The sequence below is a fragment of the Elephas maximus genome, chromosome 18 (genome assembly GCF_024166365.1).
Source record: "Elephas maximus indicus isolate mEleMax1 chromosome 18, mEleMax1 primary haplotype, whole genome shotgun sequence".
Lineage (NCBI taxonomy): Eukaryota > Metazoa > Chordata > Mammalia > Proboscidea > Elephantidae > Elephas > Elephas maximus.
In genome coordinates, this window is record NC_064836.1 from 59,964,170 (window position 1) to 59,981,476 (window position 17,307).

Here is a 17,307-nt window from a genome sequence, read left to right on the forward strand (position 1 = left end):
TTATCTGCACTCAAGGTGCTCCTTAGAAATAGTAAATAAGCTCTGATTCAGACTTGTTTTCACCCGTTTTTCTCTCTGCCTTCGGTTGCAAAACCAAACTCTTACTACTTCTTTCTCAAGATTCAGCTCTTCTGCCATCCGCATGATCTCTTGAGAAGAAGGCTTGTTCTGTTCTCCAAAGTGTCTCTCCAGAGCATCTTTAGCAGCAATACTGGGAGGAAGAGATGAAATCGTTTTTAGTGACTTTCTTTTTTTCTGGCAGCTCAAAATTAGATTGAATTTCCCAAAGTATTAACATGAAGAGAAAGCTTAAAGACTCTGAAAACACTTGCAAAGCTTTTCAGCAAAGACAAATGTTTAACTCGTTAAACATTTAGAAGCTTGCCTTATGCAAGGGTGAAGTTACAGGAGTCACAAGGGAGAATGACGCAGAAAGCCCAGACTGTCTTTGATTATCCCACTTTGTGCCACAAGAGGGCACCAAGTTCTTAAAAAGGAAAGGAACACTTTCCAGTAGGCATTTCTAAATGTTCAAAGACATCATTTAGATTTTTTACCATAAATGAAAGGTTTACTGGACGACTAACAAACTAAAACAACACAAATTGTTTTTGTATTTCCTATGTGCATGGGAAGAACGCTGGTGGGGCAGTGGTTAAGTGCTCAGCTGCTAACCGAAGGGTAGGTGGTTTGAACCTGCTTCACGGTATAAAGATGTGGCAATTGGCTTCCATATAGATTAAAACCAAAATCCAGTGCTGTCCAGTCGATTCCGACTCAGCCTTGGAAATCCTGTGGGACTGCTCTACCCTGTCCTGTAGGGTTGCAATGAGTTGAATCAACTGGACCACTATGCGTTTTTGTTTTTGGTTAGGTACGTGGGGTCGCCATGAGCCAAGGGCCAACTGCAAGGCAGCTAACAACGATGTGTAATTAATAGGAACCACTAACAGATGATAAACAACCTCTCTGGATTGAAATGTAAAGAGTCATGTTGGAGTTTAAAAGACTAAAAAGACTTATTACTAGTATTGTTATTTTTAATAATTTTCTTACTATGTTGCCAGAGCAAGAATTTACATTTAGGAGGACAGCAGTCATGTCACTCTCATAGAAGTGATTGTTGGATTTCTGTCTTGATCCAAAACTTGTGGTGCAAAGGTGTTTTTATATGAAACAACACATACTTTTCCAATAAATATTAGAAATTATTAACTCTCCATTCCTAAGTGGTGAGTTACTAAATCGTGGTTCTCCTTTTTTTTCCTATCATGTTTCTTCAACTGATTTTATTCACATTATATTTATATATTATGTTACATTTATATTACACCCAAATGTTCATTCTAATTGTAAAAATGTCTTTTTTTTCTCTAGTAAGTTTTACTATTTCAAAAGGATACCTTATGGTTGTTCTCCGCTTCCTTTTCCTTTCATTTGCTCCCACTTTTTCATTGTATAATGCTGTAATGGGGAAAATATAGGTAATTATTTTTAAAAAGTAGGCATTTTTTAAAACTATCAAATTTAGTTTTTGAGTTTTCTTTATACAACCATGAAAACTAAAATCTCTATAAATGTTTTAAATGTTTGCAGTGTAGGTCATTTTATGTTACAAGGCTTAGAGAAAAAAATTAATGCAGAAATAAATAATAACTTTGTAAAGACAGTCAATTATAAATAATATTCCTACATTATTTTTGCTGGAGCACTAGCCCTGAATGCTCTTAAACCATTCTGTTATTCAGTCTTGACATTTAGCGTGAATAGAAAAGTTCATCACAGGAAATTCTCACTTAGCGATTGCTCATGTTAGTCATTGGGTAGGCAGATGTGCACATGCTTTGGGGGCACTAATACTAGGTTACAGGTATGATTTACGTACAGCTGCTTACTACAGTATAGCACCAAATATCTGGATGTTTTAAAAAATAAAATATTCACCATCTTACACCCATGCCACATAATGAGAAAAGTTTCCATATATGGCTCATTCTCTCACTATTTACCATCTTAGTAAATTCATGTTTACATTTGTGGCTGTCTTTTTTCTTTAAGTAGGACATGACAAGATGTTTCTTTTTACTCACAAATAAGTAAATAAACCTCCAACCTGTTGCTTTAGTATTCATCCTACTGATGGAAGCTGTTATTTTTAGATTAACAAAATAGCACAGACTTCAGACACATAGCTTTCGTACCTCCTACTTGCTCAGCTTCCTCTAACCATTTGGATAATATTGCTTTTAGTTTGCATGCGTTTTTAAAGCTGAGCTGCAGGTTTTCAAATCGGCAGATAGTCGTTTGACTGAATTCAGAGCCATGCACAGCTGCCAGAGCTTCCCCAACGTTTGTTTGGGTGTACCCTGTGAAAGGACAATAAAAACAGTTACCTCCAGTTTTTCAACAAGTATTCATTTGGGTGGTTTACCATAGAATTTGTGATCATTCTTTGTGAATTATTAAATATTGTTTTGTAAGTTTCTCTTTGTTGGGCAATTTAAAATTGTTTAGTGAAATCCAGTGTAGGATTTTTGTCCAGTACTGCAAAAATAAATTCCTTTTAGTTCATAAATTGCTTTTAGTAGAAGTCAATTCACATAGAAGCATCTGTCATGGATAATTTTTAGCCAAACTGGATATGTGTATCATAACCACTTTCTAAGACACTTAAAAACACTTGTTCTTTTTATCACTGATATTAAAAACCTGATGATATCTGCTAAGAATCAATAATGTATTTAATGTAATACACAAAATATATGGCAATATGTCATAAAATATTTTAATCTCAATTTTAAGAGTGAAAATTTCAATTACATTGTTGAAGGGTACCAAATCAAACTCAGAATCGTGCTTACTTTCCCTAAAAATATGTTTAGGAAAATGTTTGTTACAAGGCTATAATCGCATAGTATTTTATGTACACTTCTGAGCACATTTATTATATCAGTTGGTAATGCTTCTATCTACAGGCAAAAGATCCTCATTGATTGTCCCATTTTTAGAGTAAAAGTTGATGCAAACCATCAACACTTAATTGGAAACATTCAAGCAATAAAATAGCACGCTGCAAATGAATGTTATAAAGATGCCCACTGTTTTGTTTATTACGTATAGTAACTAGGTACTATCTCAGGGCCTAGGGCTATGTACCTATATTTAGAAAACGATGACATTTGATGCCCATCAATGAACATCATTATGAAGTTACCTATGGTCTATTTCATTAATGCAGAGGTTTGAGCTATCATTTTCAATCTATTTTTTTAAAATTCACGCTACTTCATGAACTCTAACCAAGGCTAATTGCTATAGTTATGTTACATTAAAAACACTTTTAAATGGAAAATGAGAGAAACCTATGAACAGTTCACAGAAATGGAAACACAAATGACTGTCAAACACACGAAAGAACACTCTTCACTCGTAATAAGAGAAATTTAAAATGAACCTACAATGACGTACCACTTTAATTGATCTGATTTGCAAAAGTCCAAGGGATTGGTAGCACGTTGTGTTCCTTCAACCCCTATTTGCTTATTCTATGTGCCAGTCACTGTTTTAAGGGCAGGAGTTACACCATTAAAGAGAAAAGCGAAAAGACACAAACAACTAAGCAAGCAAGCAAACGAACCAAAGACCTCCTGCCTTAGTGGAGTTTACCTTCTGAGAAAGGCTAAAGGGACATTGAGGAACAGTTGCTGGTAGGAAAATCTGATACATTTTCTATGGAGAACAAGTTGACAACATCCATCACAATGACCAACATATATATACTCTCTGGCTAAGCAGTTCTACCTCTAACACGTTTCCACTGCATATATTTATGTAGGCGCAAATGAGATTTATAAGGTTAATCATTGTGGCAGTATTTTTAACAGAAAAAGATGGGAAACAATCTAAATGCCATCGGTAGGGAGCTGGCTAAATAAATTGCAGTATATCCATAAAATAGACTGTGATGGATCTGCACAAGGTATCTCTGCAAGAATACATAAAAAAATTAACAACGCTGACAAAAAGGAAAGATAAGTAGAAGGGAGACATTCCACAGTCTAGCCTTTTATACTTTCCAAACATATGAATGTATTGTGCAATTAATCTAAAAATCGATATTTTTGGCTGTTAAGTCTTCACAAGGAAATGAAGGTTTTTGTAGGGTTTTCATAATCTGACTAACTTCATTCCACAGTAGAGATGGAGAATGAGAACTGTCTTGGACTTCCAAGCAGAGTATAAGAATTTTAACAGTAAGAGAGCAAGGGTTTGCAGACCACATTATTCGCCCCACGGCCCTTAACAAGCGCATACCTAACTTAATTCTTCTCACTTTAAATTCATTGGCAAACTTTTCAAGTTCTCGGATTTCTGGAGAATCCATGTCTACTGGCTCTTCAACCAATTTACTTTTTCGTCTGAGTTCCTGCTTGAAATCAGCGGCCGTGGGGTCCTCTGCCAGGAGAGGCTGGTGCATGGGGGGAAATCCATGACTCAAAGTATGATCAGGAAACTTATAAAGGCAAGGAGTTAGGCTACCTATAAATAAACCAAGAAAGGAAAAGAGAGAGTCATACGTAATTATCCCTCATTTCTATACAACCAGCAAAAGCCCTGCTCGTTAGAGCCCATTATTCTGTTACCAAAAAAAAAAAAAAAAAACCCACCAAGCTCATTGACTTCAAATCATATAGTGACTTCAGGTCTATAGTGGCCCTATAGATGGGGTGGAAACCCTGGTGGTGTAGTGGTTAAGTGCTATGGCTGCTAACCAAGAGATCAGCAGTTAGAATCCACCAGGCGCTCCTTGGAAACTCCTTGGGGCGGTTCTGCTCTGTCCTATAGGGTCGCTATGAGTTGGAATTGACTCGACCGCAGTGTTTTTTTATAGACAGGGTAGAACTGCCCCCATAGGGTTTCTAAGGCTGTGATTTTTTGCGGAAGCATACTGCTACATTTTTCCTCTGTGGAGTGGCTGGTGAGTTTGAACCACCGACCTTTTGATTAACTGATGAACACTAAACCAACGGGACACCAGCGTGCCCTTATTCTGCTAGGATTTGAACTGCCAACCCTTTGGTTAGCAGCCGTAGCACTTAACCACTAAGCCATCAAGGTTTCCCGTTAGTTTTTTACCAAAACCAAACTCAAACTCGCTGCCGTGAGTCAATGCAACTCACAGCAGTTCTATAGGACAGAGAAGAACTGTCTCATAGGGTTTCCAAGGAGTGGCTGGTGGACTTGAACTCTCCATGGCTTGGTTAGCAGCCTAGCTCTAAACCACTGTGCCACCAGGGCTCCTTACTGTGCTCCAGGACATCTGAATTCTACAGATTCCCTTACATCCAGTCCTCAGAGGGAGGAGCCAGAGCAGCTTAGTGTAAATGTGGTTATTTTCCACCTTCTTTGGAGCACCATAAACAAGGAAAATGCAAAGAAAATAAGTAGGAAATTGCAAATAATTAAAATATAAGTAGGCAACTTCTCTCAGAAGTATGTCTCTCACCCAGAGTGCGTGTATTAATCACTGGTTCTTAATTCATTAAGCACAAAGTCTGTGATATCTGTCATAATCAAGGAGCTGAGCTAAGTGTTGTGCCAGAAAATTTTCTTCTGTTTGAGTAAGTGCACGATATTAAAACACTCCACAGCTTTATCAGGAAATACTTCATTTGAATGGGAGATAATTATGATTTTTTTTTTTAATTTAACAAAAGCAAGTAAAAGGGAATTATGGGGACATAAAACACATTTATATGGTTATATGCATCCTGGTGGTGTAGTGATTAAGCCCTGGGCTACTAACCAAAGGGTTGGTGGTTGGACCTACCCAGTGGCTGCCCCGGAGAAAAACCTGGTGATCTGCTTCCATAAAGATTACAGCCAAGAAAACTCTATGAGGCAACTCTACTCTGACACATTGGGTCACTATGAGGCAGAATCGGCTCGATGGCACCGACCAACGACAAATATATTTGAGGGTTGAATAGATATGAGCAAAAATGTAAGTTTAAAAGTTCCTCTAGACAGTCGGCAACAGTATTTCTGGAAAAAGTATAAAATATAATGGAATCACTTCTTGATTATGATTTAAGGAGAAGCAAAAATAAAAGCTCATAAGGAAGGGAAAGGTGCAATTCAGAATGTGGTAGGTAATCCACCCATGGAGCCCTGTTGGTGCCGTGGTTAAGAGCAGTTGGCATCTACCAGCCCCTCCTTGGAAACTCTGTGCGGGCAGTTCTGCCCTGTCCTGTAGACTCACTGTGAGTCGGAACCGACTCCATGGCAATGGGCTGGTTTAGTTTAATCTACCAGTAAATATACAGCATTGACTCAATCGAGTGGGTTTAACAATGAACACAATGAAAGAAAAACAAAACCACAACAACAAAAAAAAGAGTGCTTCCAGATTTTATTCTTCATTAGGAAAGTCTGTCTCATTTGTGGGGTATGGGTAAGATGATGGCCCATCAGCCATATTCCAACACTTTTTGTTCATATTTCCTTCATCAGTGTATTATAGTTTCTGTTGGTAGACGTTTCACTTCAATTTATATTAATGACATGTTGTATAACCAAGAGATTTTGATATAAAAAAAATATTGAGTGATTAATCATTTGGTTATGAGTATGAATAAATATTTAAAGTAAAAATAAATTACTACCGAAACCCAAACCCATTACCTTTGAGTTGATTCTGACTCATAGTGACCCTATAGAGAACATATATAATAATTATTCTTAGAAACTTACTCAAAAATACGTGATGGCTATAGTCTCTCCATAAATACATTCATAAATCAAATATGTGAGTAATAATGTGTTTTGCCAGAATATATATCTTACATTAATGTGTAAATATGTAATGAGCAGAAAATAGTGTAAGTCAGCAAACTGTTAAGTTATATTATTCATATGAGAACACGAAATTAAAAAAAAGTGCACCTCTATCCAGTAGACTATTATTTTTCCAAAACAAAGTAAACGTGGAAGTAAGAAGTGAAACAAAATGGGATAAAATAAATTTGGCTGCCTCACAGAAAAAGATTTGAAGGACACTACCCTTGTCTTGCATGATCATGCTACTTTTATAAATCATCATTAGCCAGTAGTACTTTTTTAAAAAATCAGTTAACTATCCACTTTGTGCTTTCGTGTGCGGCGGGCTGATCGATCAGAGGGGAAACGTAAAGCAGTTCTATCAATTTTGAACTGATCAGCTCATTTCTGAACCTGTCTATTGCTTGTAGATTTAGAGGTCATTTTTAGCTGTTTGTTAAAGGAAAGACATATATGAAAGGAAAATAATCACATTTATACTATCATCTGCTTAATATTTATCTTTCTTTGCTTGTACTTTCAGAGTTGGTTCTTACAAATATGAAAAAAATCACTTTCATCATTTAGAAATATCAGGTGTCACGTAATACACTTAATGATTAACTTGCAGAGAGAAGCAAATAAGATTTTCGCATTTAGTATATTTTAAGACACTATTGATAACTTTTAACTTATTTAACCGATATCATATTACTTTTGTTGTACATAAGAAACTTGTTACATTTCTTGCACATAAATATACCACGAGGCTGAATTTGTTAGTAATCTCCATCATTATCTGCAATTTTTCTTCCCAATCAAAGTCATGCACTGCTGCTACCACAAATCTCCCAGGCAAAACTTTGTGTTGAGTTCGTTTCTCATTTGATATTTCCGTTATCCTTACATGAACAAAAATATGTGTTTTTCCCTATGACTTACAATTTAGGAAATTTAAGTAGAAAGAATTTAACTTTCCTCAGGTGTCACAATGAATAAACTTTGCAGCTGAAAATTGCATTAAACCACATCAAAATAATTGCCTAGTTCATTTTCCAGGTCGTCTGCACTCAGGTAAATTAAGTGAAGTTTGTTTAAAGGCTTTTCATGCTGTTTAAATATTTTTGGCTACATTAATCAAATATTTTAAGACAAAAACATTGTAATTATTTATTAAAATATTAGAACTCTGTCATCTTTATTTACAGAAAATTTTAAAGGTAGTTCACTCCTTATAAATTACACTGGAAAAGTAGATGTTTAGAAGATTAATTTGAATGGAGTTTATCAAAAGTTGACAGGAAACATCACACTCAAAGGTTTGGCATCCAGAACCAAAAGGAAAACATGACGTGTGATACTGGTTTTCATTCTCATTAAGTGAAAATATTCACAACTGTCTGCAGGAACACAGTTCTCCTGGAACTAACCTTCAACAGAAATCCATCATGGCAGTTACAAGCAGAGCCAAAACAAACTGATCTTCCCATTATATGATCTGTATTTGGAGAAGGGTGGGGAATGATTGGAGCCCTGGTGGTGTAGTGGTTAAGAGCTTGGCTGCTAATAAGACGTGGGCAGTTGGAATCCACTTGTTACTCCTTGGAAACCCCATGGGGTAGTTCCTCTCTGCCCTATAGGGTCGCCATGAGTCGGAATCAATTTGATGGCAAAAGGTTTGGTTTTGGTTTTTTGGGGGAGTGACTGGTAAGGTCGATATGGCAAGATATTCTTCAAATCTTTTTAAAGCCTTGGTTACTTTAAAAAAAAAAAAAAAAAGATGAAAGACTTGAAGAGTCACAAGCATTTTCCAAAACACTGCTAGAGTAAAAACCTCTAGGGCTTTAGCAAGTGTAAGCTTAGATATACTTCCAAGTGTTTGTACAGTCTCTACAACCCGAAATATATCTGTGACATTGCAGATTCACGCACCATAGACTTTCTGAACTGCTCTGTAAGTACGTCTATGTAGTGGAAAGGGAGGAGAAAGAGATGTAAAGCAGGCAAAGGGGAGGCAGAAGGAAGCTTGCCAAGTGCTGACTCCATTTACACGGTAAAGGGCAAGCTGCTATTCTGCAGCACTGGACCCTGAGAAATACTAGCTGACAACATCTCTCAGTTTCTGGGCTTTGATGCCTTAAAAGGACAAACAAAGGAAGCAGAGGGTCAAAGGAAATACACCAGCTTGCTGTAGACAACAACAGGAACATGCATTTTAATATTTCCATTTATTTTACTCTTTTTACGCACCGTGAATTACAAGGTGAACCTGAATTGTGGTCTTTTCACCTTCGTGCATTGGTAAATCCTACCATGTAGAACAGGGTCAGCAGCCTGACTTTGTAAATTAAGTTTTATGGGAACGCAGACATGCACGTTTGTTTTGTGTGTTGTTTAATGACTGCTTTCCTGCAATAATGGCAAAGTTGAGTATTTGCAACAGAGACTATAAAGCGGAAAATATTTACTCTCGTCCTTGATAGAAAAAGGTTGTCAACTGCTGCTCTAGAAGGGAAAAAACATCATGTTACTGCTTCTGGAAGACCTTTTAGGATTCAGAGGCAAAAGATCTTCAGAATTACTCCTTCCTTTTGTTTTTTTTTTTTTTTTTTTTGATTAGACACAATTAGGGCAAATTAAAACAAAACCAAGCTGAAGGAAAGAAAAATAAATGAATGCAGAAATAGGCTTCATACTAGATCACTTGTCCTATCAACTGTCAAAGTAACTTGTGCTGCCTTTTATATTAACCCAGGTGAGAAGCGCCATGTTCAGCCCAAGTCACATTGTCTCTTATGATCCACTTCTTACCAAAATAGTGGACGCTCTGCTTCATGGTTTCCAAACATCAGCTTTTTTTTTTTTTAATTCGCTCTAAAAATTAATTTTTTTAAACAGATAAGTTCATACCACTTCTTGGTTCGGCCAGTGTCATGGAACCATGTGGCTTTTAACATAGGCTACCTTGAAGCTGATTTGCTCAGTTTCCACAGGACAATGGACAGGGTGGGCACCCCACTGGGCTTGTTTCCTAATTCCATCCTACTTTAGAAGCTAGAGAAGAGAAACAATCTCAGACACTCAAGAGTCAGAGTTTTGAGGGGCTTTTGTTGTTAATTTGTTTTATTTACTTATTTGTACATTTAAATAAAAGAGACTTTAAACAGCATTTATAATTCCCTGCTTCTTGTTACCTATACTGTGAGCTGTTAAAGTATCTATATTTTCAAAAGTGAAGGGACAGAATGAGGAATTTATGAGCTCGTGTATCTGAAAAGAAGATCAAAGGAGAAAGTCAGGTTGAGCTGGTACAAAATTGTCACGACTCAACTCCCATAGAGTTGTAGTTACCACTCAACATAGATATGAAAAGCTGGAAACTCAGAGGTCTTAAGTGACTTACACAAGGTTTGTAGTAAGTTAATAGCGTGGTTGGTTCATTTGTCCCGATTGGTCATTCTCTTTGGTATACCCACGCCTAGGCCATGAGGTATGCTAGATTCATCAAGTAATTAAAGTTCTCCGTGCCAGCCTTAATAAAATATTAACAATAGTTCTCTCTTCCAGTGGGTTATTAATTTAATGAAAGACTCAAACTAAAGATAAGGGTAAGAATAAAAAAAGAATATGAGTAATAAAATAACCATATTTAGATAAAGTAATTTCACATTCTTTGAAATATAGCTTCACTTTCGTATAGTATATATGACACTAAACCGGTCTCTGTTGATGATAAAATGCTTCTGTAGGTTGTGTGGAAGTGGCTGATTTGATGAATGCCTTGAGATTCTTAAAGGATTCAAATGAAATAACTGGATTACTATTGTATGTTTTATACCTTTTCTCTTTTATTTCTGAATTCTTATATTTTATAGCTAATTTCGTGTAGCCTCCCTGGGTTGAAAGCAAGAGAGGTCATATTCTATCAGATTTAATCTGCCAGGAAACAAACACTAATACTGAATATATGTCAAAATATAGACATTTTGACAAATTATAAAGCACCTCACATTTTAATGATATCCTTCTCACAAAATATTCAAATATAATCCCTGATTATGCTTGCTGTGGTTAAGATTTTTTCTTTCGGTGGCAATCTTAGGGTCACAAAGCCAGGCTTTGAATCATGTTAAAGGGCTCTGTCAGGGGCCTTCCCTTTTTAACTGGCATGAGATAGAGGTTAATCGAAGAGGATTTGCTGAGCGCTTGCCTGAGGTACCTTATACCAGCAAAGTCTGAGGTGCATGTTGACTCTCCAGGTGAACATGGACCTCTTGGCTCCAATCCAGGAATCAGGAAGGGATGTGAGAATTCTCAGGCCAGCTGAAAACTCACCAGGTCAGCAGTGCTCATTAATTTGGTGGGAAGGATAGTGGTAGCAAAAACTATATTAAGGCGTTAGAGCGAGAGATTATTGGCCACTGGTCAGTGACTGATTTTACCTTTGTGCTAACTTCAATTGATTGGTCGTGGTTGCCTCTGTGCAGGGTTAAGAAAACTCCAAACCAAACGCATTGCCATGGAATTAATTCCAACTCATAACAACCCTATAGGACACAGTAGAACTGCCCCATAGGGTTTCCAGGAAGCGGCTGGTGGATTTGAACTGCTGATCTTTCGGTAAGCAGCCGAACTCTTAACCACTGCACGACCAGCGCTCTGAGTGAGGCTAAAAATGTTCTTGGTTCATGGCGATGGCCGTGAATAACCAGCAGAGCCTTTTCCTCCAAGAGAGTGTAGTACAGAGCCATGTGCTTGGCGTTCCTCGTGGACGTAATCAAAATGCAGAGGTGATGGGAACCAACCGCTGGAACCTCTAGTGGCTACGTGCACATCATTTTACTATTTACAAAGAAAGTAATTTGTCACGGGGGAGTTGGGAGGGTTGTTCTCATTAACCATGAATTTGAATTTGAATTAACTAAATGACCCATTTTCAAAGAGGGTTAAAAAATACGGCTTTTCTTTTTTTTTTAATTATTAAACAGAAATCACAATTTATAGGCAATCATCAAAAATATTAGCCTTCATTTGACCATGAATGTAGGAAATACTAGTTTATCCAGAAACCTGAATTCTTGATAGATTGTAAGAAAAATCAATACCTTTCTGGAATATTGTTTTGCTTTACAGTTCTAAATGATTTTGTATTAAACTGAAAAACTTTTGAGAAATTAAAGATATATGAAGGAATTTCTTTGTTCAATTTTACTTCTAAATTATAGGCATAAATCAATATTTATTTTCATATATTCTGGATTATAACAAAATACAAGTCAGTTAGAAAAGATTTCCTTAATGTATGATTCCTTCATCCAAAGTTTCTCTGCCAATATCTCACACACACACACACTCACATTGACATTTTCACATACTTTTAGTAGTATACTGCCACACGAAGTAAATAGTTCTCTCATTTCTGCAGTAATAAGTAAAAGCAATCAAAGAATTTATAAAAACAAAGAATAACCAAAAACTATATACAATAAAACTATGCACTTTATTAATCATTAACATTTTTTATCTGGCCATACTTCGAAATTAAGCATCTCTTAGGCCAATGTTCCTCCTTCCTTAAATACTGTGCTATAGATGACTTCATACAAATGTCAGTAAATAAGTAGTCACGTTTGGTATAGTGATGTTTTGTCTCTCCAGAGGAGAATCTTGTGTACCTCTAATTGTTTTGCTCTCATTCAAGACTCAGAAGAAAATCAGAAAGGGCTGCCACAGCCTCAAACAGATGTTATCAAAGCCCCTGAAAATCACTCTTAGCCCTCAGCCAGTGTCTTATTCTTTCTTTATAAACTGATTGTCCAAACGAAATGTTGTGAAGATGGAGATAGTCTATAAATTCATGCTGTCCATGCAGTTACTGAGTATTTACAATGTGGCTACTGCAACTGAGAAATTAAATTTTAAATTTTAGTTAATTTAAATTTAAATAGCCAAAGATGATTGGTGGCTACCATATTGATACTGGAGGCAAGCCCAACCACAGCATCAAGAAGTGACAACTAACAATTTGACATACAAAGCAAGCACAAGGGTTAAGAAGCACAGTAGTTCAGGGTGGTATAGGAGCAATCAGCTGTAATCACTATGGTCTTTGGGAGCACCGTTAAAAACCAAAACCAAACCTGTTGCCGTGAAGTCGATTCTGACATCACAGCGATTCTACTACAGGACAGAGTTGAACTGCACTATAGAGTTTCCAAGGAGCAGCTGGTGGATTTGAACTGCCGACATTTTGGTTAGCTGCCTGAGCTCTTAACCACTATGCCACCAGGGTTTCCATAGATCAGGGAACATCTCAATAAGTGGTTGCTTTCCCAGAAATTTCCAAGGTTAAGACATAAGCATTTCAAGACACTCTGTTCGTGATTCTCTCAGGCCCAGGATCTCCATCTAAGTGTCCCCAAATACAATCTCACTTATAAGGAATTTTTTTCTTACCTGCCATCACTCCATAGGTTGATGCCTGGTTTCCATAATGACAGGAAGGAACAGAATAGTGAAGTCCTGTTGCTGTGTTTCCCAAAGTTGTCACCAAGAAATGTATGTGCAAACATTTAGGAGTTTGGATCAAAGACAAAATAGACGGGACTGGTAAGAAAATGTATGAGGATGGAAGACACTTAAAAATATATACATTTGTGTGACCTTTAAAGTTATATGCCAAAATCTTTTCTCGTTTAGCAGAGGAGTTCTCTGATGAGTAGGTTCAAATTAGGGATCAAGTAAAAAGATCACAAACCACCAACGATGTCCCGTGAAGGTGTTGCAGGAATTGCGTCTTACAATTCTTGTATAACACAATATCATAAAGTGATCTTTCTCTGGAAGTTTAATACAGAAATCTAGTCTTGACCAGTCTTTACTTTTGTTTATTTTCCTAACAAAAATCTTCAACCAAAGAGAAAATGGCAGAGCAACTAACCTTCTCTTGGATACACGCATAAAAACCTCACTATATTCAGGGTGTTATGACAAACCTGTGACAATGTATATGTATTTTTGTTGCTGGTGAAACCATGAGAGGTTTTCTGTATGCTCACAATCAATTGAAAGATTCAGTGATAGGGCTCATTAAAAATAAGTTAAAAATTGTCAAGTGACTTGACATACATCAAGGTTGAACCAAATATGTAAATGTAATCTCATTCACGAATAGTTATGTCTCCTGCAATCAATGTATATTTTGAAAGTAAAGTTAAATTAGTGAACTTTTATTAAGTTTTAAACACTAATCACGAAGTTGACTACCATACACTATTAACAACAAAACTATAAGTCAGTATTTTGTTTTGTTATTTTTGCTTCATATCCTGAGTATAGTGCTCAGTTTTCACAAATATAATTATTTCTTTTTGAACAAATATAGGAGATATTATAATTTATAAAATTAGAATCTTTTGGGGAAATTTAGATATTCTAGAGATTATATAATCTACAAATTAAAGACATGAAATCCCTTCAGAAACTAAAACATATTTTTGTTAAATATAGAAAAATTTTAAACAGCTTCATAAATTTTCATTTTATGACTGACATTAGAAAGAACCAAAGTCATTTTAGTTTATAATTATTACACATAAAAATCTCTTACTATGCATTCCAAAGTTAAGCAAATAAACTTGAAACACATATAGTACCCAAATGTTCTTCTTATTATAACCAATATTTTTTAATTTCTTACTTGGACAATTAGAAGTACATGATTATTTTATTGAAAACTTATACATCAATGTCATCATCATTTAAAACATATTTAGGTTATTTTTAATGATTATTATTATTTACTTTCAAGGTTTGAATAATTTTTCTTGCACTGATTTTGGGAAGATAGATAAAGGGTAGACTAATCTGCTAAATAAGCTTTTATTTACTTAGTTTTAAATAAACAATTAGAGTTTCAAGCCTAATTTGCTAGCTCATTCCTGTGATTCTCAATTTTATTTACTCGATGGCCAAATATTTTTTCATACACAGCAGATTAGACAAACATTGTATCATTTCCCACATCCCGCATCCCTATAGTAAGGTAGGTGTATTACTTAAAATAAGCCCTGGAGGAGCAGTGGTTAAGCACTCCGCTGCCAACCAAAAGGTCAGCAGTTCGAACCCACCAGCCACTTTGCAGGAGAATGATGTGGTAGTCTGTCTGCTTCTGCAAAGATTACAGCCTTGGGAACCCTATGCGGCAGTTCTACCCTGTTCTATAACGTCGCTGTGAGTCAGAATTGACTTAAAGACAATGGGTTTGGTTTTTGGGTATTATTTAAAACACACTTTTAATTACACGGCAATTGTTTAGATTTATTAATAACACATTATTGGTAAAAAACACTAATATATTTTTTAAAAAATACATTTTATGGAATAAAACTGGAAAAATACTTCCATTATTACCTTTTAATTAAATTATGAGAATCTCTAATAGATGAAAAAAAAAAATCTCTGCATTAATGAATTAATTGAAGTCCAGATACTGATCTCTAGATTTCTTAAAATTCAGCTCAAGACTGATGCCAGACTTATATATGTATGTGCTTGGAAACTGCCTAATTACAATTAAAGATAGAGCATAAACCTTGTAAATCAGAATAAAAATGTAGCACCTCTAATTTTTATTTCTAAATGTTTAAAATGTTATTTCATTTCTAAATGTGAGGTAGATTGCACTTAAAATAAGTGGTAAATGAATAGTATATTGATATTTTAATTGAAGATATTTACTCAATTCAAGGTTTCATCCATTTGTAAATCAATTTTAAAACACTTTATTTGTTATTGCAGGGTTAAAATAGTACACATTCGCAAACTTCACCTATTTGGTTGATTGTGTTAAGGCTATATACTTGAAATCTCAAGTTTAAATTTTATTTAAGAAAGTTACGTAAGCCAAATATTGGGACTTTTTTAAAGGCTGAAATCTTTTCAGAACAAAATCTTGAGAACATTTAACTGAATTCTTGGGCTCTAAATTTTAAATATTATATTGCTTCTAGCTTTTATTTTTGAGTTTTGCATTATGCTAAAAACATAAATTTATTAAAACTTATTTGTTTTATTCTTTGACATCCCTTATTGATGGTATTGGCCATTATTCAGCTGTGTTCACTAAGGGTTATGGCTATTTTTAGACACTGTGGCAGCTGTAATTGGAATCTAAAAAAAAGTGTTTAAGATCAAGAAGTAGCATCTTTTAAGCATAAAATTATTTAAATAAAAAAATATTAGTTTTGTTCTTTACCCATAAATGTTCCCATTAAAATGATTTCCAGATTAAAAATACAAACTCATTACTTTCTGTTGTATAAAACAGGTTTTCTTTTTAATAAAACAAGCAATAATTGAAATTACTGTACTTACTAATACTTCTTGAGAATATTCTTAGGCATTTTGTGGTCTTTAATATCCTTAATATTGAATTTAAAACAAATTATATTGAAAGGGAAAAAATAGAAGAAGCAAAGAAATTCTAGACTAAAAAGACCCAAACCATCTCTCCTGGGATCTTTAGGCCCAGTCCATATCAACTGTTATTAGCGTCGGTACCTGTAGACATCACATTGGTGGCGTGATTGGAGACTGGTAGACACTCGGCAGCACTGTGATGCATCATCAGAGGCAGCGTTGCAGAAGAATCAGAATTCAGAGGTATAAAGGTGTCAGCTGAAGTAAAAGGTTGGCAACTCATTCCCACAAGAGAGTAGGAAAATAAGGAGGACCACTGCTCCCCAAATGAGAGTTTTATTATATTACTGCGGTCTCAAAGGGCCGTTTCAAATCTTACTTCCTGCATATATACATCAGGAGGAATCTGAGGCACCAGGAGAGCGCGTGCAGGTATTTATACTGCAGGGAAATCCCTTTATACATGTTAATAGTCTTTTCCCAGGAGTATTGCTTTATCAATCTGAACTGCCTTCTTTTTTACCCAAACATAGTCCATGCCTGGTTTGGTGGTATAGTCCTAGATTGAGGGGAAGGCAGAAATCTGAAACTTTATTCGACAACTTCAGTAATTCAGGCCTTTTAAAGAAGAATGCAGAACTTTGAAAAAAAAGTCTCTCTAATAAATAATGCTAGAATGAATTGAAAAATAGTAAGTGCCATTTTGCTACAAATAGAATTACAAACTTACATATGAGATGCTTTTCTTTTTGGTATCTTTCCATTATACTTGCAAAATTACATGAAACAAGAGAATTACATATACAGTAAAACCTGTGAAAGCCGGAACCTATCTAAGGCAGAAACTTGTCAGAGAAAGAAAACTCAAATATTTTTGAGTGGTGATTGCACCCTCTCAAAGGTGGGAAACCTGCGAGATCTGGAAAAATAAGGCAGTCCCACCGACTTCCGGCTCTCACAAGTTTCACTGTATATAATTTCAAGAAACTATTAATATTTAGCTTTATACTGAGAGAAGCATATCAGACTAAACATGAGTGAATGTACTGTTGACTACTGAGGCAGAGT

The 17,307-nt window shown here is 35.6% G+C and overlaps 1 protein-coding gene across 2 annotated transcripts; it reads right to left on the bottom strand.

The window, feature by feature from the left end:
• On the bottom strand, positions 1–16,522 carry POU1F1 (POU class 1 homeobox 1). Of its 2 annotated transcripts, none has more exons than XM_049858030.1 (6): positions 16,381–16,522; positions 13,276–13,347; positions 4,315–4,539; positions 2,202–2,366; positions 1,404–1,464; positions 1–211 (listed from the first exon to the last, which is right to left on the bottom strand). In XM_049858030.1, the coding sequence occupies exons 1-6, from the start codon at positions 16,520–16,522 to the stop codon at positions 1–3; spliced, it is 876 nt and encodes a 291-aa protein (XP_049713987.1). The 2 variants fall into 2 exon arrangements, with proteins under 2 accessions (XP_049713987.1, XP_049713986.1); XM_049858029.1 differs by having other exon boundaries at positions 13,276–13,425.
• Positions 16,523–17,307: the final 785 nt, after the last annotated feature.

What these genes read in the sequence shown, in the direction of transcription:
- POU1F1 (XM_049858029.1), bottom strand. Translation starts at nt 16,522, where the DNA reads ATGAGTTGCCAACCTTTTACTTCAGCTGACACCTTTATACCTCTGAAT. An exon ending in CACCAATGTGATGTCTACAG is followed by an intron (nt 13,426 to 16,380) that starts GTACCGACGCTA and finishes TTTTCTTACCAG; the next exon opens with TCCCGTCTATTTTGTCTTTG. An exon ending in GGAAGCTGAGCAAGTAGGAG is followed by an intron (nt 1,465 to 2,201) that starts GTACGAAAGCTA and finishes TCCCCATTACAG; the next exon opens with CATTATACAATGAAAAAGTG.